At 42.1% G+C, this 27,450-nt stretch overlaps 3 protein-coding genes across 3 annotated transcripts; 1 reads left to right on the top strand and 2 right to left on the bottom strand.

Annotated features, from left to right (window-relative positions):
- Window positions 1-2,178: 2,178 nt before the first annotated feature.
- LOC307248356 (olfactory receptor 2AT4-like) lies at window positions 2,179-3,117 on the bottom strand (the record flags this gene model as incomplete). The annotated part of the gene is made up of 1 exon (XM_080024758.1): window positions 2,179-3,117. One exon carries the CDS (start codon window positions 3,115-3,117, stop codon window positions 2,179-2,181), a length of 939 nt encoding a protein of 312 aa, XP_079880884.1.
- A 5,022-nt stretch (window positions 3,118-8,139) lies between these two features.
- LOC307248355 (olfactory receptor 10A6-like) lies at window positions 8,140-9,102 on the top strand (the record flags this gene model as incomplete). Its single annotated transcript, XM_080024757.1, has 1 exon — window positions 8,140-9,102. One exon carries the CDS (start codon window positions 8,140-8,142, stop codon window positions 9,100-9,102), a length of 963 nt encoding a protein of 320 aa, XP_079880883.1.
- A 9,682-nt stretch (window positions 9,103-18,784) lies between these two features.
- Window positions 18,785-19,723, bottom strand: LOC307248354 (olfactory receptor 6C1-like; the record flags this gene model as incomplete). The annotated part of the gene is made up of 1 exon (XM_080024756.1): window positions 18,785-19,723. One exon carries the CDS (start codon window positions 19,721-19,723, stop codon window positions 18,785-18,787), a length of 939 nt encoding a protein of 312 aa, XP_079880882.1.
- Window positions 19,724-27,450: the final 7,727 nt, after the last annotated feature.

The following is a 27,450-nucleotide window of genomic DNA, read 5'->3' as shown; positions in this document are numbered from 1 at the left end:
TATTATTATTATTATTATTATTATTATTATTATTATTGTAATGTTGCCCTTGTAAAAATGTTTGGGGTTGAAAATACTCTTGTGGTTTTTCACCTCAATGATGACCTTCTCCTCATCCATGGTTCTCAATGGCCTCTGAGAATCTTAGACCTGCTGACTCCAGGCCTGGCTTTTGCGAATCAGTCTGGCCTTTCTCCAATCTCTTTGGGGAGGAGCCATGTCCATAAATGACCCTCGTTCTGACCTAACATTTGTCCCTTATAATGGAAGGCAGCTTCTGATTGGTTAATGTAGTCATCAATTTAACCTTGTGAGACCAACCATATCTCACATGCTTAATTGTAACAATCAGTGCTGACTTCCACTCACGGACAGGGCCGGGTTCCTCGCCGGAGATTGGAGACAGGTCAGGCTGATATGCGGGAGAGAAAATAATGTGAAGCCTGCACGAGATCGGGCTGTTCTCGCCAGGCTAGATGATGCTTAGGGGTGTTTTTTCTTGGATTTGCCTAGGCCCCTTATGTAGTTCAAGTGAAGGGAAATCTTAATGCTTCAGCTTACCACAACATTTTGTACAATTATTTTCTTTCAACTTTGTGGGGACAATTTGGGGAAGACTGTGTCCCAGGGTACAAAGCAAGGTCCAAGTTTGGTGTGGAAGAACTTGACTTGCACAGAGTCCTGACCTCAGCAGCCCAAGCCATCAAACACCTTGGGAATTATTTTATTTTATTTTATTTTATTTTATTTTATTTTATTTTATTTTATTTTATTTTATTTTATTTTATTTTATTTTATTTTATTTTATTTTATTTTATTTTATTTTATTTTATTTTATTTTATTTTATTTTATTTTATTTTATTTTATTTTATTTTATTTTATTTTATTTTATTTTATTTTATTTTATTTTATTTTATTTTATTTTATTTTATTTTATTTTATTTTTCAGAATAGTTGTCAGGGACCATGTACAAAAAGAGCATTGATCTAACATAGAAAAGATGCTTCACAGCAGTTTTCTTATTTCCGTCTGCAGTCCCTGGGCATATCAAGTTAATGATTTCATACACACATGTTCAGACCTAAGACCCCACACAGCCTGGCCCTTGAGTCAAACATCAGTGTCTGAACTCACAAATGCTCTTCTGGATGAACGGCCAAAAATTCTAACATACACACTCAAAAACCATGTAAAAAGCCTTCCCAGCATAGTCAAAGCTGTTATAGCTGCAAAGGACGGGGACCAAATGAATGGCTATTGATTTAGAATTGGATGTCATTAAAGCTCCTGTTGGTGTAAGGTGTGATACGTGGCCCAATATCTTTGTCCATATATTGTAGCTTAAGATTACGCTAAACTATTTAACTGCTTCCTTCAACACTACTTAAACTTGCCATTCCACCCTATATGAAAGGCTTTCTCCGTGTCGAAGGAGATGGCAGTAACTGGGGTCTTTTGAAATTGACTCGACCACATTAAATGTACCAAAAGTCTTATATTATCAGGTGATGTTCTATTTTTCATGAAGCCAACTTTATTGGGACATTGCAAGCGTATGGCTAAGATTTTGGTCAGAATTCTACATTCAAGATTAGGCAAGCTAATAGGTCTAAAATGAGAGGGGTCTGCTAAGTCTTTGCCTAGGTCTCAAGAGTGTGAAGAGAATAAAGGACCTTGTTAATGTACATCGGCTTTTGACAATACTCCACCACACCGCAGAAATATCAACTGTATGGTTGTAACTTCAGATGTCTCTGTCATTCCCCACTTGTCCACTAGGTTACCTCATTGGGCTTCTCCTGCACACCTGTGACTGGTAGCCTAATCAGCCCTGAGCCGCTGCCTGTCTTTCCAGCTGCTCCTCATCAACAATTAGTGTGATCAATGATTGAGGCATAAATAAATGGATAAACTTTAACCATTACAATTAACAAACGTCAGACAATTAACCATGATTATTTTAAAACAACAACATCTGACATTTCTGTTTATGATTTCAGAATCAAATGGCACATTTGATGTTTCTTTCAAAGCCTTTGTTTAATTTAATAGATCAATGGCACAGAGTGTATTGACACACATATTACACAGACAAACAGTTCAGATACAGATACAGATACATATACATATACATATACATACACACACAACAATTTAGTATAATACTACTCTGAATTTACTCAGAAGTCTTAACTTTTTGAAATATTTTAAAGATCTTATACCTAATTTCTTTTGTTCTAAGACAGTACACAAAAGGATTTACAAGTGATGGGCCGAGGATGGCCCCAATCAATAAACCATGGCGCTCCTCAAGAGTCAATACCAAACCTGCCCTGGTCAAGACAATGCGGACAAATATTGGGAAGTAATAACACGCTACCACGATCAAGTGACTCAAACAAGTGCTGCCCATTTTTCTTCTGTTGTTAATTGAAGCTAGTCGCACAAAAAATATAATCCCCAGGTATGACAGGCAAATAAAACCAAAAGTGAAGAACATGAGAAAAAATGATATGATGGTAATCATATTGAAGTAGTATGAGAGTTCAACACAAGTAGTGCGTATTATGGCAGCATAGTCACACATGACGTACTTCAGCCTTGATTTGCAGTGAGGAAGAGGAAGCAGGGTTGCAGGCATTATAGCCACAAAACAACAGGCAACAATCCACAGGATAAATATAAGGACAAGGGTTCGCAAATTTGTCAAGTAACTGTGGTACTGTAAAGGATAACCAATAGCAATCAATCGATCAAATGCCATAACCGTTATAGCAAACATTTCCATCACTGCTCCGACATGGAACACAAACATTTGAATGAAGCACGGCACATAAGATATAGTTTTATCACCAGCAAGTAGCACCCCGATCATTGTTGGACTGGCACTGGAGGTGTACAGTATATCAACAACAGAAAGGTTGCAAATAAGAAGATACATTGGTTTGTGTAGTCTCTTGTCAAAAATAATGAAGACGATGTTTACCACATTGCCTATAATAGCTAGAATATAGAATATCAACATAACCACACCAACTTCCATAGCATTTCTGGTTGTGTCAAAACCACCTATTATAAATGCAGTTACTTTGATTGAAGCGTTTTGTAAAGGCATATTCGTCAGAATAAAACATTTAAATAAAACGCAAAAAGGTAGATAGTGAGAAACTATTCTTAGGGTGAACTATCATTCAACCTTTTGTTAATCATACCTTCTATGAGAATATGATATTAGATTTTACAAAAATAACTAAACTCAATCAAACAGCTTTCACTACAACCAGCGATGGAGTTCACCAGACAGCTTTGAGGCCTTTTTAAGGCTCACCAGAACATTAGGTTTTCATTTGGAAGACCTTTTATCCAATCACATTGGATATTGACCCCAGCTTATTTAAATTTGTAGCTGGCTAGCTAGTTTATAATTATAAACAGATGTAACATGAACAGGTGTTAAATGTAAACAAGATTATATAAAAAATATTTTCAAACAGATAAAAAAGCCTCTGGAAATTTGGTCTGAAATAGTAAAAATCTAAATATGAAAAATATAAAAGTTGAGTTTCTCAACAAGCTTTTACAAAAATCTGATTGAAAATAAATATTTAAAAAGACAGCATTTTTACTGTCTAGACCGGTTGACAGAACTGTCTTAGCTTGGTCGAATCATACGAACCTTCGGGCAGATAACCTGATTGGTTCGAAATACTTAATGTGTCATGAGAACTAGAGCACAGCCGCCTCATCTAAACCAATTTGCGGATTTGGGTTTACCGGGGCTTTAACTTTTGTAAGTGACATGGGGTGAGATTGACATATCCCGGGTTCAGAAGTCTTATGGGGGATGAAACTGTCACTGAATCCCGGTGCGAGACCGGATGCTGTATTTCGCATTCTGTGATGGCGTCGGTGGGGTGAGTCCAGGTGTGGTCCTCGCTGATATGAACTTCGAGGAACCTGAAGCTGGTGAAGAATGATTTGACTGTGTGGCGACAGATCAGTTGTTTGAATAAGTTCAGTCATGGATTGATTGGAAAACTAGACTAACCACTCAAAGCACTTCATACTTATGGAGTCGTTTGTTACCAGATAAAGGTCATTAAGGCAGAGGGTTTTGAACTTCTTAGGGAATTTTTAATGCAGTATAGTTGTTTTAGTTATTGTCAGATATGCTGGATATTGACGCATAATGCGAACTACCAAAACAATGAGACAAAAATTACTGATACTGTGTTTCAATTAAAGAATATGACACAATCAGTCCAGTAGCGCCAAGTGTATCATATTTGGTGCATGATTTTTGAGACCACTACATCATCAGTGTGATAATTTTTCCTGAAAAACCTGATATACAATTAAATACATGCAATGCACGGATAATCCACCAGAGGCATTCATTCATGCACAAGAGAGCCTTAAAGCCACTACGAGTAACTTTGTCCGTTGGCGGCCTCTTTGGACAAAAGCGGTAGTATTTTTACGACCCCAGCTGTCGCAAAGCTGTTTTCTAGCGCCTTCCGTCCGTGCAAGAGTCAAATGAATAGGACGCAATATAGGGCATGTCCGTGTAGCCTATTGAAAGTGTGAGGGCACCGGACTCTTTTCGGCTCCGTGAGAGTGGTTAGTGACTCTGCATCAACTAATGCCAGTCAGTGCCAAACACACCTGATTGCAATGAGTTGATGCAGTGTCACCTAACAAGCCTACTCTCACGGAGCTGAACGATTACGTGTCCTCACAGAAAGCGAATGAACGAGAGACGGCAGTATGGATCACGATGAGGTTATGTGTTTATGTTGTTGTAAATAATGACTATTTCAGATGAATAATGGTAATCTGTTGATGGTGAAGCAAAGTAAACTTTGTGTTAGTACTGCTCATTCATTTAGGAGTAGCCTAAACACTGCAGTCTAGTTCGCTCCCGTGAATGTTTACACGTTGCCAACAACGTCCTCCTCCCGCCCGTCTATCACTCTCCCTTTTAGCTTTTCTTCATTGCATTTTCTTTTTTTTTCTTTGATGGTTCAGCCCCATTATCAGTCATTATGACGACAAATAACTGTCTCAAACAAGGCTCCCGCTCCCCTTCCCTCACCTGGAGGGATAGGCTTCTCAAATCGCGTTGCTGCGCCACACTGAAATCTGCGAAAATCGGACTGGGTGTGCGACCAGACCAAAAGCAGTAATAAAAACTATATAAAAACGTCTTTCTTTGCACTGATGGTCTCGTTTGCTGTTAAAGGTAATTTATGATTATCAGAGGAAACATGAGGCTGTTTAAAAGATATTTAAATGTTACTCGTAGCTGCTTTAATGAGACATCAAAGATCAAAGACTTCATAAAGTGATCCACAAGTGTTTTTTCATGGATATTGTTGCCAATTTTGAAAAAGTTAATGCAAGACAAACATCAAAATTGTAACTTACACGTCAAGATGAATTTTTACTGGATAGATGCAATGCTAAATTAATGAATATTTCACAACTTATTTTATTGTCAAACCTTGTGGAAAATGTGAATATCAAAATAGATACAGCAGGGGCCTGTTTCAGGAAGCGGGTTTTGAGGCAACTCAGAGTAATTTCGCTCTGAGTTAGTGGAAACTCTGGGTTTTCCGTTTCAGGAAGCAGGTTCAGCGCAACTCAAGGACCGTTACTGCTGCAACATACGCCGGGGGTCTAACCTGCTGGATAGGTGGTTTGACCATAGATAGTATATAAAATTGATGTAGCATCCGGGCTGACCTCAGTTATTCCAACTGCATCCAATCGTCCTGGCTTATGCGCGTCGCCCATAGATAGTAAATAATATGGATCTAGTATCCGGGCTGACCTCAGTTATTCACACGGCATCCAATAATCCTGGTTTGTGCGCGTCACCATTTTGTGAGATTTTTACTCCGCCTCACGTCGGGGGGAGGGAGGTAGCCGAGGCAAAGTGAGGGACAACGGGCGGAGAGCTGTCACTCAAGAGATCGCGCCAATACATTTTAACTTCCAAAAGAATAAAAACTAGCGTGGTCCAAACAAATTCACCCACCTCAGTGTTGTCATGGAGATATGACCTAAACATACAGACTAGAATGTTTTTTTTAATCCAGGCCTGAAATAGGTTTAAAAATGCAGTGAAAACGCCATGTTTAACATTGGAGTCAATGAGAAATGGCTGTCTTCTGCATCCAGCCCCCAGTGGCACTTCTGGGTCACTACAGTTGTGGTCACTTCCTTATTGGATGCTGGTAAAAATCGCTGAGGATGGGGCTTGGGCGTCGCCATCTTGTCAGATTTTTACTCTGCCTCATTTCCTCTTACCGAAAAAGGGCATTGATGTGACATTGGGTGGAGGAAGATAAGCCCATCTCGCTGACGTATATGAATACTGGGGTAGCATAGTTCTCAGACCTTGTGTCGTTCATACAGGGCCACCTTACACATCGTGAACATGCTCTACATTCAGATTAATAAACTGTGTTGCATCTCATTATTTTTTTTATTAACGGGAGTTTTCTCACATCTGTGCCACTGAATAGATTTCTGTCAGGTTGAAATGTAACGCTGCGGCTGCACGCGATCGTTACAGTTCACTTGTGTGATCCTAAAGTCACAGTCAAGTCTCGTTTAATAGCCTTATATGAATATAGAAATTATTTAATACTTTAAACTGTGATCACTTGAGGAACATGGATCTTGTTATAAATCAATCAGGCTCTATAAAACTGTCGTGTTTGATGTTAATGTATTTCAATCCTTTTAAATGGGGAGTGAAAGACAGTCTGTTTACTGCACAGGATTATGTATTGACTACATTTTATACAGCGAATATAAAACACTGTCAGCAATTTTGTGCCGTGCCAGCTCAATACTTTTGCTGATACGCTTAACTTTTTAAATAGGCTTGCTTCTCATACGGAAGCGTAATGATTCTATAAACAAAAAATGTTTGCCCTGTTTTATTCTGAATTATTCGCCCCATAAGACCATTTGTTTATTTTTTCAGGGTTGAACTCAGAGTTTGTTAACCCTGCTTTCCTGAAACGGGCCCCATACAAGGCGAGTTATTTCCAACTTTGTCAATTGTCATTTATTTTGCATTTCATAAAGCAGCATACAGTCTTTTTATCATTTAAGTAAACCAATGAATGGTTTAAATGACATAATTAGCTATATTTAAAGTAGGAAATTTAAATATTTATAACCTGTGTTTTATTTTTACATATGCATTATAAGTAGCAAAATAAAGTTGTTGTGATAAAAAAAATTGCCAAACTAACTGAAATCCTCTCTGAAATCCTCTTCCAAGTACCTACTGGTTTCATTGGTGGGTTTTTCATTGCTTCGTGATAATTTCATTATAGCAGATACATATCCTGTATCGTGTATGTATAATGTTTTCATGCTTTATTAAAACTGGTATTTTGTATGTTAAATACTCAAAAAAGTGTTTAAAAAAACACATAGTTGAATTAACAATGATGTGTTTTATGTGTTCTTTTTTGTTTTTTATATAAACAAACTGTGAGCAATAAATTGTCAAAAATGCCGGATGTATCACGAATGATACAAATTAAAACTCATATAGCCTATGTAAATTGCTATTTATTTTTTAGATTTTGTCAGAAGGTCCCATAAGAACTCCAGTTTCAAAGAATTAGAATTTTCTGTCATTTATTTCATGGTCCAGGCCTCATCATGAGAGTTTGGTTGTGTCTCTGCTCAATGAAATAATTGCTGTTATAAAGAGAACTTGATTGAGCTATTGTAAGGGATCCACAAAGATAAAAAAGGGGGGAGGAGGAGGGGGGGGGGGGGGGGGGTTGGACACTATTACGCAATCACAAGACAGGCTGTACTAAATCTTTTTAAAAGGTGAATCAGCAGTGTATGCTGCTGTACTGTTTGAGAAAGGTAAGCATTAATAGATTGAGTCCAAGAAAGGCAAATTAAAGGTTCTGGGAACACTGTCTATAATATTAAGAAACATCAATATTAAAGCTTTAGAATACACATCAGCTAAATTATGATTAAGTATATCTATTTTTTATATATTTGAAATTATATTCAATTGTTTTAATACATGTTTTGTATCACTTCCCTCATATGTATATTTCTAAGGTGTTTCGGATATTTAAACTTCATCATGTCAGAGGGAAATCATAGCATTGTGACGGAATTTGTCCTCATTGGATTCCCTGGACTTCACCCAGAGTACCAAGGCTTTGTCTCAGCTGTATTGTTCTTGGTTTACTTCTTTACTATGATAAGCAATGCTACAGTTTTATTCTTGTTTGCAACTGACCGCAGCCTTCATAAGCCAATGTATTACATACTTCTTAATCTGAGTATCTGTGACATTCTCTTTAGCACAACCACTTTACCTAAGATCATCAGTAAGTATTGGTTTCAATCAGGGACCATTTCATTCACTGCTTGCTTTGTTCAAATGTACTTTGTTCACTTTCTCGGCACAGTGAATTCCTATATTCTCTTTCTAATGGCTTTGGATAGGTATTTGGCTATCTGCCATCCTCTCAGATATCCAGTTGTTCTTAAAAACTCCACCATCCTAATTCTCAGTATTAGTGCATGGGTCATTGGCAATGCATTCCCTATGATGTTTGTTATAAGGGCATGGCCCCTTCCGTACTGTGCCTCAAACATAATCAACCACTGCTACTGTGATCATATTGGTATAACAATACTGGCATGCGTTGACAGGGCCCCGTATGGTATTCCCGCTTTTGGACTTGCAATGGTTACCCTACTGGGGCATCTGGTTTTCATAACTTTCTCATATTGCTCTATAATTATAAGTGTTCTTAAAATAGGAGATTCACAAGGTCGCCTAAAATCTCTGTCCACTTGTAGTCCTCAACTGATTATAATAACACTCTATTATTTACCCAGATGTTTTACATATCTAGCCAGCAATGTTGGCATTAAATTTAGCCCTGATATGCGAGTAGTAATTATCATGCTTTATAGTCTTGGCCCTCCTATGATCAATCCGCTTATATACTGTTTTAGAGCTAAAGACATGAGAGAAAGCTTGCAGAAACTATTTAACAAAAGGCATAATTTTGTTTTCTGTCTGATATACTGACTTGTATTGAATAAAACAGTCCAATGCTATTTTTGTGTTAAAACAAATATTTACAGTTATGTCATTATTACAACAATAAGTGACTTGCAGGGTACGGAGGAAATTAGTCTTAAAATGGGTTTGGGATTACAATATTACAAATGTCTATATAGAAATTGCTACCATTATCTCTATACATGTGTTTAAAATGATAAGGTGATATATTTTGACCTCCATGTTTAGCTGTTATGTTATTGCTTCTTTAGAGCTGCTCTAGCTATAATCAAAATACATACTGTTGCGCAAATTCATACCGGTGTACTTTCTGTACTGTTTATTATATTTGACCCTTAGCGTCAGAGCCGGCCCAAGCCTTCATGGGGCCCTAAGCAGAATTTGATCAGGGGGCCCTCCCCAATGTTAGCGCTGCCCAAATCATTGACTATTGTTAAATGTCAATCACACATCCAGTGTTTTCCTCTAGTGCCTCCAATGTCCAGCTGGGTGAAAATAGTAGTCAGTCAATAAAAAGAATTATACAAAAAAAAAAAAAAAAAAAAAAAAGAAAATAGTAGTCAGTCGAGATCCTGACCCTTCTAGGTGGGAGATTTATTTTACCTTTTTAAAGTGAAATGCATGAATCTGGTGCACTTTGAGACGAAAATTAAGAGGCTAAATCTGAGGAATTTTGTGTGAACAAAGAATTTGGAAACACTGGGTCGGATGAATTAGAAGCTCTTAGAGAAAGACACATGGATTTTCCATAAAAATATTAATAAAAAAAAAATACTATGCAGGGTCCACAAGGCTGGGCTTGGAGCTCTTTTTCTTTTACGGGACATATTTCTCTGTAATATAATGAATGCATTTAAATGCAGTGAGAGGAACGAAGCAGAAGAACTCTGTTGTCCAGCTATCTTTTTTTCCACAGACGATGCTGAAATAGGCTGTAGACTATACACAGTGCATGGGCAACTGAGGGCAGCCCATTTAAATTATTATTATTTATTTTTTAATACACACTCTGCATGGACATGAACGTAACGTGATCAGTTAACCTCGTATTACCTCCCAGATGAACTGATTCAATTATTAGGCTATCAACTATCTAGACCAACACATTGTATTCCACATATTTCTGTATGATAACCTTCATTTGCATAATATGAGGTTGATATCAAACACACAAACTAAAAAAAAAAATGCCTCTGGCATTCGCTTATGCCTCGGGCCGGCTCTGCTTAGCGTACCGTGTCAACACAACTAGTCAGAGAGTGCAGCCCCTATTGCAGACACATTTTACTGAACAAGAGAGAAATGAAGGTTGTACAAATGCAGAGTTGTACATTATGGTTCATTACTTAGAAAGCACAAGTTCAGAAACCAGTTTTAAAGTCGAAATAGACTATAGGGGAGAACGGGGGAATCTGAGGCATCGGGTAATGTGAGCCACCCCCTGTATCTAGGCAACGGAAAACATTTGTGGTCATGTGAGATATATGTTTTCAAGCCCCTCTCATTTCCCCATGGCCCTGAAAAAGAGGACCTCATGGTGCTGTGGTAAGCATGTTTTTTTCACCAAAATAGGTATTTTGCATGTAAAAGTAAATTTTCTTGCTGTCAACTTAATCAACTGTTGTGCCAAAGCAAATGTATTCACGTAGAAAAACTTCTATCATACGTGTTGATGAACTACCAACAAATGAAACCATGTGATGCTAATAACTGAAGATTAGCCTGAAATGCTAAGAGAGGTAGTTTTTTCTCAAATTGTGGTGGTGGGGGAAAGTGAGCCAAATGCTGTGCCACCATGAGGCACAAGTTAAGTTTAGTCTTAAACATATTTTAATGTAATATTACATGACATATGTTTTATTTTAATGTCATACACATTGTAGAAAAGCCATCATGCCAAGGAAATACACCAGGAAGACGACCTGGGGCAACCACACGGAAAGAGCACCTTCTCATAACCTTCAGGGCTGGAATGTAGAGTAGGCCTAGTTGTAGAGTATGACAGGCTGATGTTATAATCCAGTTGGGTCTTCTCCTGTGTTCTGAGTCCCAGGCTGTTCTCGCTGGTTCTGATTTTCCTATGCTTTGGCCTCCAGACACTAGCTGGCTCTAAGGGTCCTGTGTTCTCTATCGTGTCGAGACTATCTCTCCACCTTACATATTCCATATGTACGGGGACTGACCCCCACGGGGGCAGTTGACGTGGATACTCTTTTAGGCCTTTCACACCGCCGCAAAATCGGCGCTAGTTCTGGGCTAGTTCGGAGCTAGAGACAGTGTTTTGGTTTCACACCGCCAGAGAGCCTGCTCCGGGCTGTAAAAACCGGTTCAACTAAAAACACCAGGATTGAGCAGGGTTTGAGATAAGAACTGCTTGCGCCAGCGGCTGGGGGAGGGATTATCCTGACCAACCAGACCAACTCAAACCTCATGCCCGCCATATTTAAAAACACCGCTACTACGAGACGTAAACATAACATAATTACCAAACGTAGCGATCAAATTGAACGGCGAGAATACGCTGTATGGGTCCTGTTTGGTTAGGAAAGCAAAGCGAGAGCCAACACGTGTAAAAATAAGACGTATTCGCCGCTGTTGTTGTGCTTAAAGCTAGCGGTAGCTTTAGCGTTAGCCACAAGAGCAGCGGCGTCGGGCGACGTACACACACGTTTACAGTTACGTCATGACGTTGCTCTCTTGCCGGCTCCATGGCTGTCTCCGGTCGATGTGAAACCAACCGGTTCATAACTGGGATAAGGCTGTAACCAGTTTTGAACTGACCCCAGCACCAGCCTGGAACTGGCTCATGGTTCTTTTTGGTGTGAAAGGCCTATTTAAGACACACCACTTGTGGTGGCCTCTTCGATTCCTTGATTTCCACGGACAAGCAGTAGACGTGTGTGAGAGAATAGGGAAAAAAAAGCAAAGCAAATAGAGAAGAAAGAAGCAAAGCGTTTGAGTTGTGTGGGTTCAGCAGGTGTGGTGACAACAGCGTTGTCCGCTTACCTAGTGAGTAGGAGAGCTGGTCTACGTGCCCCTCTCTGGATCGCTGTATTGTCTTTACTGCACAGGCTGTTGGAAGCGTGGCTTGATCGGCTTGCCGATCGGTGGCCATTGTCTCCCGTGAAATCCGACCCCGTCGGAGGAAGCGGCGGAGTGCTTCACAGCTGATCGCTGTACCACCGAGAGAAAAGAGTGCCAGAGTGTGGCTGTGTGTATTAACGGGCGCAGTTTAACGCCACAGCCATAGTCCCTCGTAAAACCCGACCTAGTCGGAGGAAGCGAACGGGCGTACTTTAAGCTGCAGGTAAATTCCAGGAAACAAAGAGTAAATTGTTTCAGAGGGCACGTCCCCGCAGACAGCGAGAGTTTCGGTGTCAGCGTGGGGTGATTAGTGCCACGCGCATAAGCTATGTCTCCCAAAGTTCAAAGCATTCAAACATAAAAAGAAAGTTTTGGTCCAGAGAAAATGTCTAGACCAAGGGGCCACGCCTGCTCGGGCTGCGGGGTAAAAATGCCAATGGAGTACGGTCATGATCAATGCTTGCGTTGTCTGGTGCGGGACCATGCGCGCATGGCCAGCCAGGACCCCGCCTCCTGCATGAATTGTTTTATCCTGCCAGCAAGGGTGAGGGAGGCTAGGGCTTTGGCGTTTTCTCTCAAACGTCCGGCCACACCCATTGGGCAGCCGCAGCGGGCGAAGCAGCCAAGGGTAGTGGTTTGGAATGATCACATGGGGGAGGAGCCTCACTCATTAATTCATACCCCAGGTGTGGCTGCTGGAGGGTTCAGAGAAGCAATCCCCTCCTCTGCAGCAGCAATGATGGTCCCATCCATAACCCAGCCGCCCACCTCTGCACTGGCATAGCAGGGGGAGTTGGGGCAGGGATGCCCCACGTCGGATGAAGGGGAAATTGACATTCTGGGGGTGGACTCAGAGGGGGAAGACCTCCCCCTCGGCCAGATGGGTGTGGAGGCACAGCAAGAGGTAGAGGAGGAGTAGGAGCGCTCGACTCCTTTCTATCAGCAAGTTATCACTCGGGCTGCTCAGGCATTGGATGTTGAATTGCCAGCGGAGCAGGGCCGGACGGCCTCCCGTTTTGATGATGAAGAGATGGGGCAGACGCATTCTTTTTCCGTACTGCTGCTTCCCGATCTAGAGGAACTGGTGCTCAAGCAATTTGAGAAACCGGCTGAAGCCCATCGCTGGTCAGGTCTATGCAGACGGCTAGCATGTGTGCAAGGTCGGGAGAGGATAGGCTGTGGACCACCACCTCCCATGGATCAAACCTTGGGCCTTGGTGTCCCCTACCAAGTCGGTTCTGGGGAAGCCAGGCTGCCTAAGCAGAAACACTAAAACGATGGATGCCATGCTCACCAGAGTGCATGGAGCTATGGCAACCCAGGGACAGCTGGTCAATACAGGGGCTATTCTAGCCTTGTATCAGTGCCAGTTGTCCAAACGGTTGGAGCAGGAAGGCTCCGCTCTGGCGGCTGAGATACAGCAGGTGTCCTCGATCCTAGCTAAGCTGATGTAGGAGCAAGCAGTGGCAACAGGCAGGGCTATGGCCTCTCTCTGGATGGTGAGGCGCCACCTCTGGCTGAGTCAGTCACGCCTGCAAGGGGAGGACCAGGCCTGTCTGCTCAGGCTGCCGGTGGTGCCATCGGCCTTGTTTGGGCCAGATGCAAGTAAAATGCTCCAGCAGGGCCAAGAGGCTCGCCGTTGTGCTCGGGAGGTGACGGTAATGCTCCGGCAGGGCCGTGAACAGCATGCCCCAACAACTCCACAGGCCGGGCTACCCCTGCGGTCTGGGGCTCCAGGTGACCTAAGGGTCCACTTGGAGGCCAGCCGGCGGGGTAGGACTAGACGGGGTCAGCCAAAGGGGAGGGGCCGGGGGCCGAAGAGCCCCAGGCCCTCCCCACGGTCCTGACAGTTGTGGGAACCCAGCCCCCCCTTGCCGTCCCTCGGGACGGCTGCGGTCCTGGGAGACCCTTGGGGGGGATCCCTGGGTGGTGTCCACCATGACTCAGGGTTATCGGTTGCAGTTTCGGCACCCACCCCCGCTGATGAGGTCAGCCACATTTACAGTGGTGAAAGACCCACAGCGCAGGGAGATTTTAGCCGCAGAGATCTGCACTCTCAGTCCTGGGTCCTTTGCGGCAGGAAGGTCTTCGCATCCTGAATTACCTGGACGACTGGCTGGTGTGTGCTCGCTCAGAGGAACAGTGTCGCATCAATGTGACCCGGCTTCTGCAGCATCTGGAGCACCTGGGCCTGCGCCTCAACAAGAGAAAGAGCAGGCTGCAGCCTTTGCAATCGACAGAGTTCCTGGGCATGTGTTTGGATGCCAAATCAGGAAGTCTTTTTTTGACGTCTGCGAGACAGGCCACCCTCAGGGCGTGCTTGTCCCAATTTCGTTTGGGGGCCAGAGTGACCTGGAGATTCTGCCTCCGACTCTTGGGGTTAATGGCAGCCACGGTGCACATAGTGCCCCTGGCCCTTCTGAACATGCGCCCAGTGCAGCGTTGCCTCCTGAGCCTGTGTCTTTGTCCACAGAGAGATCTGCATGCCAGAGTGTTGGTGTCACGCATACTGTGCATAGCTCTCCGCTGGTGGGAGGAACCAGCCAATTTAGCACGGGGCAATGCACTGGGGCCGGTGTTGCGTCGCCAGGTGGTGTCCGCCGACGCCTCCCTGGTAGGCTGGGGAGCCGTACACGAGGGTCAAGGCATCAGTGGCCAATGGCACGGACCCTGGTTGACACAGCACATATATCAGTTGGAATTGCAGGCTATCCATTTAGCTCTTTTGCACTTCCGGCCAGAGCTGGAAAACCGGCATGTACTGGTAAGGACGGACAGTACAGCCGCAGCGGCATACATAAACAGGCAGGGGGGCCTGGGTTCCCCGCGCCTTTTCAGATTGGCTCAGATAATATGGGAGTGGGCGTATCCACGGTTCACGTCCCTCAGGGCGATGCACGTGCCGGGTCAGGTGAACCTTGCGGCGGATCGGCTCTCCAGAGGGGGACCCCTCACCGGGGAATGGAGACTGCATCCGGAGGTTGTGAGCGAGATCTGGGAGCGCTTTGGTACAGCCACAGCCGATCTCTTCGCCTCGAGGGAGACAGCTCACTGTCCCCTCTTTTTCTCCATGAAAAGGGACGATCCTCCCTTGGGCACGGATGCCATGGCACACCAGTGGCCACAGGGCCTCCTGTATGCCTTCCCTCCCTTCACCCTCCTTCACCCACTTCTACAGAGAGTTCAGGTGGAAGAGGTGAGCCTCATCCTGGTGGCCCCCAACTGGCCCCAGATGATCTGGTTCTCAGCGATTGCACCCCTCCTTCAGGGACACCCGTGGGAGCTCCCGGGTCGGCGGGACCTCCTGTCCCAGGTCCATGGGACTCTCTTTCATCCTTTTCTCCAGGGTCTCCGGCTTTGGGCCTGGCCCCTGAGAGGGCCGGGTTTCTAGCTATGGGGTTGCCCCAGTCTGTGGTTAGCACTCTACAAGGAGCCCGGGCTCCATCAACGAGGGCGGCATACGCTTATCGTTGGGGAGTGTTTCAATCATGGTGCAATTCGAGACAGGTGGATCCCCTCGCCTGCACGGCCCATGACATTCTCCAGTTCCTCCAGGAAATGTTGGAGGTGGGAAAATCTCCCTCGACATTGAGGGGAATAGTGGCAGCCATAAAGGCAGTCCATGTTGGACCTCGGAAACTGGCAGAAGGCTGTTGCGACCTTATTGCTCAGTTTCTTAGAGGTGCTCGTAGGGTTACTCCACATCGCAGAAGGCCAGCTGTCCCCCCATGGGATTTGGAGGTGGTACTGTCGGCCTTGCAGAATGAGCCATTCGAGCCCCTGGATACAGCTAGGCTACAATGGCTTTCTCTCAAGACAGCGTTTTTGCTCGCAATTGTGTCTGCTAAGAGAATGGGAGAGCTGCATGCTCTTTCAGTGCATGAGGACTGCTGCCGCTTCTTGCCAGGTGGTGCTGGGGTGGTGCTGCGGCCAAACCCTGCATTCCACCCTAAAGTCCCACACCAGTCGATCTATTGAGCTGCACCCTTTCCACCCTCCTTAGGAAGGTGAAGCAGGGTGGAGTAGGCGGTCACTACTGTACCCAGTCAGGGCCCTAACAGTGTATCTGCATCGGACACGTGGCCATAGGACAACGGACCAGCTCTTTGTCTGTTACAAGCCTAACCGTCTTGGACAGCCAGTCTCCAAGGCCAGGCTTTCCCACTGGGTTGTGGATGCTATCCAGCAGGCATATGAGAGGACAGGCAAGCCGACCCCAGTAGGGGTGCGGGCGCACTCCACACGGGGCATTGCTACGTCATGGGCCCTATGGCGAGGGGCCCCTCTATCGGAGATTTGTACGGCGGCCTCTTGGTCGACCCCGTCCACTTTTATCCGGTTCTACTGCATGAATTTGGTAGCCAGCACCCCATTCTCGGAGCGAGTGCTGGGCCCAATGCAGCAGGACGGTGCGTGTTTGGGCTAGGCCATCTACCCATTCATGGCTGGCCTTAGCGTCTTGCAGGGCCAGCTTAGCCTTGGTAGCGTCTGGCGCCTTGGCGATGTGTGTGTACATAATGTATAATTGTAAATAGTTCCTTTATACTGGGCACATGGGTGAACACTCTGGTAGTGGTGACGTGTCATTCGAACTCAACTGCCTTTTTTTATTTAGGCTCCCGCAGGAGCAGCTGGGTCTGCTTGGTTTCCTCGCGGTGTGTCTTACAGAGGTCCCCGTACATATGGAATATGTAAGGTGGAGAGATAGTCTCGACACGATAGAGAACGGTTGGTTACGTTGTCACCCAGGTTCTCTGAGTGGAGAGACTATCTCTCCAGCCAAGATGCCGCTCAGAAACGCGTTCCAATCAAGGTTAACCGAAGAGGCCACGCATGGGGGTGGCTTATATAGCCACGGCTGGCCAATCATGCGTGGCCGCCACAAGTGGTGTGTCTTAAAGAGTATCCACGTCAACTGCCCCCGTGGGGGTCAGTCCCCGTACATATGGAATATGTAAGGTGGAGAGATAGTCTCTCCACTCAGAGAACCTGGGTTACAACGTAACCAACCGCTCTGACCCCCAGACTGTGTTCTAATCTAACTGGTTCTATCTTTCATTTGAATCTTATTAAAACCTTTTGAATATGTTGTATTTGATTTTGTTCAGAGTTACTTTCAAGTGTTTAGAAAATTTGCTTTGCTTAATTGACCAAACCCCATCATTCTTTTACTACTACTTAGTTCTGGAATGTGTGGCTAGCTTTCAGAATTCTTAGTTACAATATGTGTTGTTATGGTAGTATCACAGTGGAAAAAGTAAGTGGATCAGTTTACCCCACAGCTGGGGTAAAGTGAGCCACATGACAACTTTTTTTAAAACAATCATATTTTCACTGCCCTTTGTCTTGAAAAAATTCTGCTAATGCCCATTTCTAGGAAATGTGTAAATTTGAGTGATAAATAATTTTGGCTCGCTTAGAGGGGAGCAAATGTAAAAAGTGGCTCAGATTACCCCGTTCTCCGCTAAGCCTTTTTTTTTTACTGTTTAGAATTGTTTTGTCCCTGAAAACATTTTAGTGGTTAAAGGTCAAACCAGAAAATTCAGTTAATTCATGTGTGAATTCAAGCTATTTGTATTGTACTTGAAAAGTATTGAGGATTTTGGATGTGTATGGTATGCCAATAATGTAATTTTATATTAAATGCTGTTATCTCAGTCTAATTTCAGAAAAAGTTTTGTTCTAGTCGTATTGTTAGTCGTTTAGTCTTATTCTACATGTTCAGCTGCTTTGTAAAGGCATTATATTTTTTGTGTAATGAGAAATTTGAGACATTTATTCAATTCATATGAGAAATGTCTTGCTTTAATACAGAAGCATACTGCTGCCATAAAAATAAAAATAATAAAAATAAATTGTATCATGTTATCATGTAGGTGAAAAGTTGTTCAAGTTATTATAATATACAGTATAAACGTATTACTTTATAACACTATACTATTTATCTTGTTATAATGTTTCATTTTAATATAATAATTTACTGTTAAAACATACAAAGTTTAATTTATACACATGGCATCATGTATATTGTTAAAATGTTAAACATTTGACACTATAACTTGATAAATTAATTTTATATAGATCATTTACAATCTTGTTAACCCCAATCCCAATGTAAAATCTCTTTCGATGTTGTGTTCAGCGCAACAGATTACCATTAAAAAGTTTAGTCTTGAGGGCAGAGTGACGTGTTGGTTTTAGGCAGATGATAATCAGAAGCAACAATGCAAATTAGTTCCAAGAGGACCCTACTTTTTGTTTCATGTCAATAATGGTCTCAAGTATGTGAAGTATGTATGTAGGTGTGATTGAAGGCCTCCCGCTGTTTCTTTTTACCTTAGTGAATTGTCATCTTCAAACAGTCTTATGCAATGTTGCTTTCCCAGGAAATGCAAATGTAACTTAGTTGTAGCTCTAATATGGTGTGACACACATCTGACTTTTCTGTCTATGATATCAAAATCAAATGACACATTGCATGTTTCTGTTGAAACCTTTGTTTAATTTCATAGATCAATGACATAAACATAGTAAACAGACAAACAGTTCAGAAACATATACAGTACATACACACACAACAATTTAGTATAATACTACTCTGAATTTACTCAGAAGTCTTAACTTTTTGAAATATTTTAAAGATCTTATACTTAATTTCTTTGGTTCTAAGACAGTACACAAAAGGATTTACAAGTGATGGGCCGAGGATGGCCCCAATCAATAAACCATGGCGCTCCTCAAGAGTCAATAACAAACCTGCCCTGGTCAAGACAATTTGGACAAATAATGGGCAGTAAAAACATGCTACCACGATCAAGTGACTCAAACAAGTGCTGCCTATTTTTCTTTTGTCGTTATTTGAAGCTAGTCGCACAAAAAATATAATCCCCAGGTATGACAGGCAAATAAAACCAAAAGTGAAGAACATGAGAAAAAATGACAAGATGGTAATCATATTGAAGTAGTATGAGAAATCAACACAAGTAGTGCGTACTATGGCAGCATATTCACACATGAAGTACTTCAGCCTCGATTTGCAGTGAGAAAGAGGAACCAAGACTACAGGCATTACAGCCATAAAACAACAGGCAACAATCCACAGGATAAATGTAAGGAAAATGGTTCGCACATTTGTCAAGTAACTGTGGTACTGTAAAGGATAACCAATAGCAATCAATCGATCAAATGCCATAACCGTTAAAGCAAACATTTCCATTACTGATCCGAAATGGACAACAAACATTTGAATGAAGCACGACACATAAGATATAGTTTTATCACCAGCAAGTAGCACCCCGATCATCGTTGGACTGGCACTGGAGGTGTACAGTATATCAACAACAGAAAGGTTGCAAATAAGAAGATACATTGGTTTGTGTAGTCTCTTGTCAAAAATAATGAAGACAATGTTTGACACATTGCCTATAATAGCTAGAATATAGACTATCAATATAACCACACCAACTTCTATAGGATTGTTGATTGTGTCAAAACCACCTATTATAAATTCTGTTACTTTGATTGAAGCGTTTTGTAAAGGCATATTCTTCAGAATAAATTTTTTTCAAAAATGCAAAAAGGTAGATAGTAAAAAACTCTTCTTAGAGCGAAATATTATTCAACCTTTTGTTAATCATACCATCCAGAAGAATATTATGTCAGATTTTACAAAAATAACTAAACTCAATCAAACAGCTTCCACTACAACCAGCAATAGAGTTCACCAGACAGCTTTGAGGCATTTTTAAGGCTCACCAGTACAGTAAGTTCATTGGGCAGACCTTTTATCCAATCACATTGGATATTGACCCCAGCTTATTTAAATGTGTAGCTGGCTAGCTAGTTTATAATTATAAACAGATGTAACATGAACAGGTGTTAAATGTAAACAAGATTATAAAAAAATATCTGAAATAGTAAAAATCAATATATGATAGAGTGGTCTAAGTTGTGCAACTTTTCACTCAAAGTGACTTTAAAGTAAGGCCTTGACAGTAAAGTCTCCAACTCAAATATGTACATATATGTCAGGGTTTTGTGCATCCCTGGCAATAAAAACTTTGGATCTGGAATAAACTGTTGAAGAAATATAGCTTTTGGAAAAAAAGTTGTCTTGATGCACAACTTGCCCCCGGTGTGGTGTAAGTTGTGCGGTTGGAGAGAATACCATGGGGTGAATTGTGCCATTGATATATATCTCATAAACTATAATGCAAGACACATCCATTAGACAATCACTTATTTAAGGTGTATTTAAAGTAAATAAAGTAAATAGTTGACAAAGATTGAAGGACAATTTTCTTAAACAAGGCCTAGCAGATCTAATGGTTTTACCTGCAAAGCTCACAATGACACAGTCACCATCATCATCTTTCTGGCCATCTGAACTCTCATCAGTGGTGTCGTTAAGTGGAATTGAGAGGTCACTCTCTTCTGAGCTACTGTAGACAATCACTTTCTTTTGGTGACCAGCGTATACAGCCATGCCACTGGCACAACTCTCAGAAATGTACTTTGCACTAGTTGCTCCGTGCTTGTGGAACCAACTGCCACCTGACAAATGTGATTCCCCTACATTTCTGCCTTTAAATCAAGGCTCAAAACCCATCTGTACACCCTGGTGTTTCCTCCCCATTAACTATCTTACCTCTGCACTACTATCTGTGTTTATGTGGATGTATGGGCTTTACGTCTTTTATTTTGGTTATTTTACCTTCATTGTTTACCTACTGAATGCACTATGTACAGCACTTTGGACAGTGCAAACTGTCATAAATGTGCTTTTATAAATACATTTTACTTACTTACTTACTTATAACTCACCCAGGCCCTTTGGCACAAATCACCCCAATCCCAGAAATTTGGATAATAAGCATGATGCAGCAATTTAGGGCTAACATTGTGCTAACTGTATAGACTCAAAATGTAGCATACTAAAGCACTAAAACATTTGTCAAATGTTTTCAAACGTGTCTATAATTGTTCAGACACAATAATCAAAAAACCTTGATCATGGAAATTTTACTTTGAAAGGCAAAACACATTTTTTTTTAGCTTAAATGTGCTTATATCTTATTACTTGTGTCTCCCTTCTTTACAGGATGAGTCAAATGGATGGCTCTTCTTAAATATGTGGTCACATTTCCAATTTCTTCCACGGTTTTCTAGAAACAAGGGGTGGCACAACTTCCAAAATGCACAACTTAGGCCACTCTCCCCTATAAAAGTTGAGTTTCTCAATAAGATTTTACAAAAATCAGATTGAATTTTTTTTTCATAAATATTTAAAAAGACAGCTTTTTTACTGTCTAGACCTGTTGACAGGACTGTCTTAAGGCCAGGACACACCAGTCTGACACGTTCCGACTACCCAAAAACTGGAGTCGCCGTTTCAGGAAGCTCCAGTCTTTCCGTCGCGGCCAAAAAACACACCGAGACGACTGCTTATTTTCCGTACGCTCTGCGCTTGCACGGGACGTAATGTCTCCACAACAGCAGGCGGCGCTAATCTGTATTGTGGCCCGAAAAAATACGAAAGCCGGAAATGATGGGACAGCTCTCTAGAGCATAAACATAGATAGAAATACGTATTTATATTTATGGACAATAAGACCACAATTTTTAGCAGAGAGTGTCGAGCATGGTGTCGAGCAGTCAACAAGGGTTGATGCATGTGAGTACTCTCAAAACGAAACGAACAAACACATTAAAACGATGGCTAGCTGTTGTTAGCTGTTTGTGCTACCCGCCTCACTTCCGGGCTTCACTGATTCGCTAGCCCTCCACCAATCAAATTGCTCCAAATGAAAGACGGTCGGCCGCCGATAGAACATGTTCAATCGGCGCAAAACAAGCCCGACTACCTCTACGTCGGCCGACGTCACGGCACACACCAAACAGATTCGTGTCCCGACCCCCTACCGACACTACGACGGCGATTATCTGGCCGGTGTGTCCTGGCCTTTAGCTTGGTCGAATCATACGCTTTCCATGGCAACAGTCATTGTTTTTATAGAACTTTCGGGCAGATAACCTGATTGGTTGGAAATACTTAATGTGTCATAAGAACTAGAGCACAGCCGCCTCATCTAAACCAATTTGTGGATTTGGGTTTACCGGGGCTTTAACTTTTGTAAGTGACATGGGGTGAGATCAGAGCCGGCCCAAGCCTTCAGGGGGCCCTAAGCGAAATATGATTAGGGGGCCCCTCTCCAATGTTAGCGCTGCTGAAACTATAGATCTTTGTTAAATATCATTCACACACCCAGTGTTTTCCGCTAGTGCCTCCACTGTGCGGCTGTGCGAAAATATTAGACAGCCGAGATTCAGACCCTCCTACGGAGGTCCGGGGGTATGCCCCCCCGGGAGATTTTTTTAACCTTTTTAAAGTGAAATGCATGAATCTGGTGCACTTTGAGAGGAAAATTAAGAGGCTAAATCTGAGAAATTGTGTGTGAACAAATAATTTGGAGACACTGGGTCAGATGAATTAGAAGCTATTGAAGAAGGACACATGGATTTTCCATAAAAATATTAATATAAAATAAAATATTATGGGTTGGGCTTGGAGCTCTTTTTCTTTTACGGGACATATTTCTCTGTAATATAGTGAATGCATTTAAATGCAGTGTGAGGAACGAAGCAGAAGAACTCTGTTGTCCAGCTACTGTATCTTTTTTTCTACAGACGAGGCTGAAATGGGCTATAGACTATACACAGTGCATGGGCAACTGAGGGCAGCCCCATTTCCAATTGTTTTTAAATAAACTCAATACACACTGTGCATGGATGTGAACGTGACATGATCAGAGAATTTCGGATTTCCTCCGAGATGAACTGATTACATTTTTAGGCTATTAATTATCTAGACCAAAACATTTTATTCCTTTTTTTGTATGATAACTCACATTTGCATAGTATGATGTTAATATCAAACACACAAACTAAAAAAAAATTATTATTTTTTTTTTTTAGGGGGCCCCCCAGGCAGTCGGGGGCCCTAAGCGGCCGCTTAGTTCACTTATGCCTCGGGCCGGCTCTGGGTGAGATTGACATGTCCGGGGTTCAGAAGTCTTATGGGGGATGAAACTGTCCCTGAATTCCGTGGTGCGAGAAATAAATAAAGAAAGAAGAAAGAGTGCCACTGTCACAACGCGTCCCTGTACAGTTTGAAGCAAAATCACTCCGGAGAAATCTCCATCGGGATGTTTTTATCATTTCCTGATGATGTTACGTTTGATCTATCATTTATCTGGGGCCGTATTCACAAAACATTTGATCTTAGCGTTAAGAGTACTCCTAACGAGCACTTAAAGTTCTTAGTTAAGAGTAATTTCCTAAAACCTATTCACAAAGCGCCTGAGACCAACTTTTACCATGGAGTGTGAGGAACTCCTAAGCTAAGATAAGAGGGTGGGGTTGACCCTGTTGCTATGGATGATGTCATGTCCATACCTTCTATGCCCACAGTGATTGGCTGAGAGGAAATGAGTTACTAAGAGTTTGATAGAAACACTGTGGGAGATATCCATATTGTGTCGCTTTATTAAAGTAAAGAGTTTTTAAATACAATTAATGATAAGTGACACTGATTTAACATGAAACCAGTATAGCCTACTGCAGGGTTTCCCACACATTCGTTCACAATTAGCCTCCAATAGCGCCATATAGGCCTATTCATTTTCAATTTTAAAATGATTTGAATTGGATAACATATCCTCATTGAAGAGCTGCACACCATGCACTCTCACTGTATTTCTCTCAACGGCGGACTATGGACTATGCAATTGTCAGACAGCGTCGAACCAGGAAATTCACCATTTTGGAAGGAAAAAGGCGAGACACACAACTATACAGTAGCGGACCGTCCTTTGGAACAGAGGAGATGCTGTGAAGCACCACATATAGGCCTTTATAGGTCCATAGTTTAATATACATCTATTGATGAACTTAGACACATCATCAGTGATGGAACCTGGGGTCATTGGGTGTTTCGGGTCTCTCAACATCATACACCCTCACCCATGTACCCACGGATTGCCCCTCTAGATCCACAGCCATCTAGAGGCCTTCTCAGCTGCCTCTGTGCTGGTCTTGATGGCCTTTCTCTGACGTGCACCTGTGATTCCAAGCATGCTGTATGCTTTGCAGAGAGACCGCGCTGCAAAGCCTCTACAGCCCACCTCTATTGGCACACACCGGGCACGCCACCCCCTCTGCGGCACTCCTCCACTAAGTTGGCGTACTTGACTCTAGTAGGAAATTAAACCAGAACATGACACCACCGGTAACTTTCAGTGCATTGTAAACCGACAGCAACTGCAGGAAAAGGAGCTTAATAAATACACTTTTTTAAATTAATATAAATGTGTCTATACTTTTTTAAATATAGCTTTACTAAGATGAAGATAACTAATGTTTTGTGAATACGGCCCCAGTAGCATAGTTCTCAGACCTCGTGTCGTTCATACAGGGCCACCTTACACATCATGAACATGCTCTACATTCGGATTAATAAACTGTGTTGCATCTCATTCTTTTGTTTATTAACGGGAGTTTTTTCGCATCTGTGCCACTGAATAGATTTCTGTCAGGTTGAAATGTAACGCTGCGGCTGTACGCGATCGTTACTGTTCACTTGTGTGATCCTAAAGTCACAGGCGAGTCTCGTTTAATAGCCTTATATGAATATAGAAATTATTTAATAATTTAAACTGTGATCACTTGAGGAACATGGATCTTGTTATAGATCAATCAGGCTCTATAAAACTGTCGCTTAATGTGTCTGATGTTGTATTTCGCTCCTTTTAAATGGGGAGTGAAAGACAGTCTGTTTACTGCACAGGATTATAGTATGTATTGACTACATTTTTATTCAGCGAAAATAAAACACTGTCAGCAATTTTGTGCCTTGCCAGCTCAATACTTTTGCTGATATGCTTAACTTTTTTAAATAGGCTTGCTTCTCATACGGAAGCGTAATGATTCTCTTGACAAAAAAATGTTTGCCCCGTTTTATTTTGAATTGCCGAGGTCATTTATGAGATAATATCCCCGTTAATTATTCTCCGCCCCATAAACCCATTTGTTTCTTTTTTGACAAGTGGAGAAGTGGGAGGATCAATCATTTGTTTCTCCTGTTTCCATGGTGAATCATGTTATCAGCGTCCATTGATGATGGCTTTTACGCACGCACTCAACCAAGAGTGAGCAGACTGAGTTGACTGACCCAATGCTGATCACCTGTTCTGAAACCGATAACCCAGAGTTGCTCATCTCAGAGTTGGTCAACTCAGAGCGCAGGGTTGAACTCAGAGTTTGTTAACCCTGCTTTCCTGAAACAGGCCCCATGTATACAAGGCGAGTTATCTCCAACTTTGTCAATTGTCATTTATTTTGCATTTCATAAAGCAGCATACAGTCTTTTTATCATTTAAGTAAACCAATGAATGGTTTAAATGACATAATTAGCTATATTTAAAGTAGGAAATTTAAATATTTATAACCTGTGTTTTATTTTTACATATGCATTATAAGTAGCAAAATAAAGTTGTTGTGATAAAAAAAATTGCCAAACTAACTGAAATCCTCTCTGAAATCCTCTTCCAAGTACCTACTGGTTTCATTGGTGGGTTTTTCATTGCTTCGTGATAATTTCATTATAGCAGATACATATCCTGTATCGTGTATGTATAATGTTTTCATGCTTTATTAAAACTGGTATTTTGTATGTTAAATACTCAAAAAAGTGTTTAAAAAACACATAGTTGAATTAACAATGATGTGTTTTATGTGTTCTTTTTTTTAAAGGCAAATTAAAGGTTCTGGGAACACTGTCTATAATGTTAAGAAACATCAATATTAAAGCTTTAGAATATACATCAGCTAAATTATGATTAAGTATATCTGTTTTTTATATATTTGAAATTATATTAAATTGTTGTCAGAGGGAAATCATAGCATTGTGACGGAATGTGTCCTCATTGGATTCCCTGGACTTCAACCAGAGTACCAAGGCTTTGTCTCAGCTGTATTTGACTTGGTTTACTGCTTTACTATGATAAGCAATGCTACAGTTTTATTCTTGTTTGCAACTGACCGCAGCCTTCATAAGCCGATGCATTACATACTTCTTCATTTTCATTTGCATTTCATTTAACTTTTATTTATCCTCGAGAGACCAATTGAGGGGTGACCCTCATTTACAATGACTTCGAGTTCAAACAAATTCAAAGGAAAATGTTATGATCCTGCTTGGGCCTCAAGCCCTTGTGTTGTTTTTCCCTTTTACCCTTGTCTATGTGCTGGTCTAATTGCAGGGTTGGAGTCAGGTGTGCTGGAGTCAATCACCAGCATTCACAGCTGACATCAATCATCAATCAACTGCTCTTCATATACCCGGCCCTACCTTCCAGACACTGCCAGATTGTAGATTCTGTTTCCACACAGTCAGTCCTCTCTCTAAGCTAACCTGTTTTTTCTGCCACAGCTCTCCCGGCCTGACTCCAGCCACCAGCTCCAGCCCTCGCCCGCCAGCACTTCCTCCCGGACCCCTCTGCCTGCCTGCTCTAGCCTGCTCACACTCAGCTCCCTGGACTTGCCCCGTTGCTCTCTCCCTGGAGCCCCATGACAGCCAGCTTCCCCCCCGGATCACGGTCCTAACCCCCTGCTGGTTACTTCCAAAATAAATCTTCTTAAAACTGATACTGTCTCCGCGCCTGTGTCCTCCTGATCCAGCCGTTACAGAAAAACAACAATACATACACAATATTCAATGCAAATACATCAAATACAAATCAAACAACAGGTGAAGAGAAAGAAGAAAAAAAAACAATTGAAACATTTACATAGTGGTGAAGAGTGGCAGCAATTAAAATTAAATGGGTGAAAGTACAATATAGCCTAATTAAAACTTATCTGAGTATCTGTGACATTCTCTTTAGCACAACCACTTTACCTAAGATCATCAGTATGGTTGCGTTCCGAATCGCATACTTTCTACTATATAGTATGTAGAAAAAAGATTTAGGATGTCCCGATTCTTGTGGCCAGATTTAGGATGGTTAGAATACCCGGATGGTCTACTTCATGTGGCCAAGATTGTTAGTGTTGAAAAGTGCATCCTATTTGGGCGATTCTGACCCACAATCCAGTGCGCACGTGAAGTGACGTAACATCGACGAAGCCTATAGGTCCATGTTATGAAAACAAACGGGGATGCGACGGATATAAAAGCAAGAGGCAAGATCAAGGCGCAATGTTATGATGAAA

Source organism: Ammodytes marinus (assembly GCF_949987685.1).
Source record: "Ammodytes marinus genome assembly, chromosome: 3".
Classification (NCBI taxonomy): domain Eukaryota; kingdom Metazoa; phylum Chordata; class Actinopteri; order Uranoscopiformes; family Ammodytidae; genus Ammodytes; species Ammodytes marinus.
The sequence above is the reverse complement of the archived record's forward strand: the minus strand, read 5'-3'. Positions and strand labels throughout refer to the sequence as shown.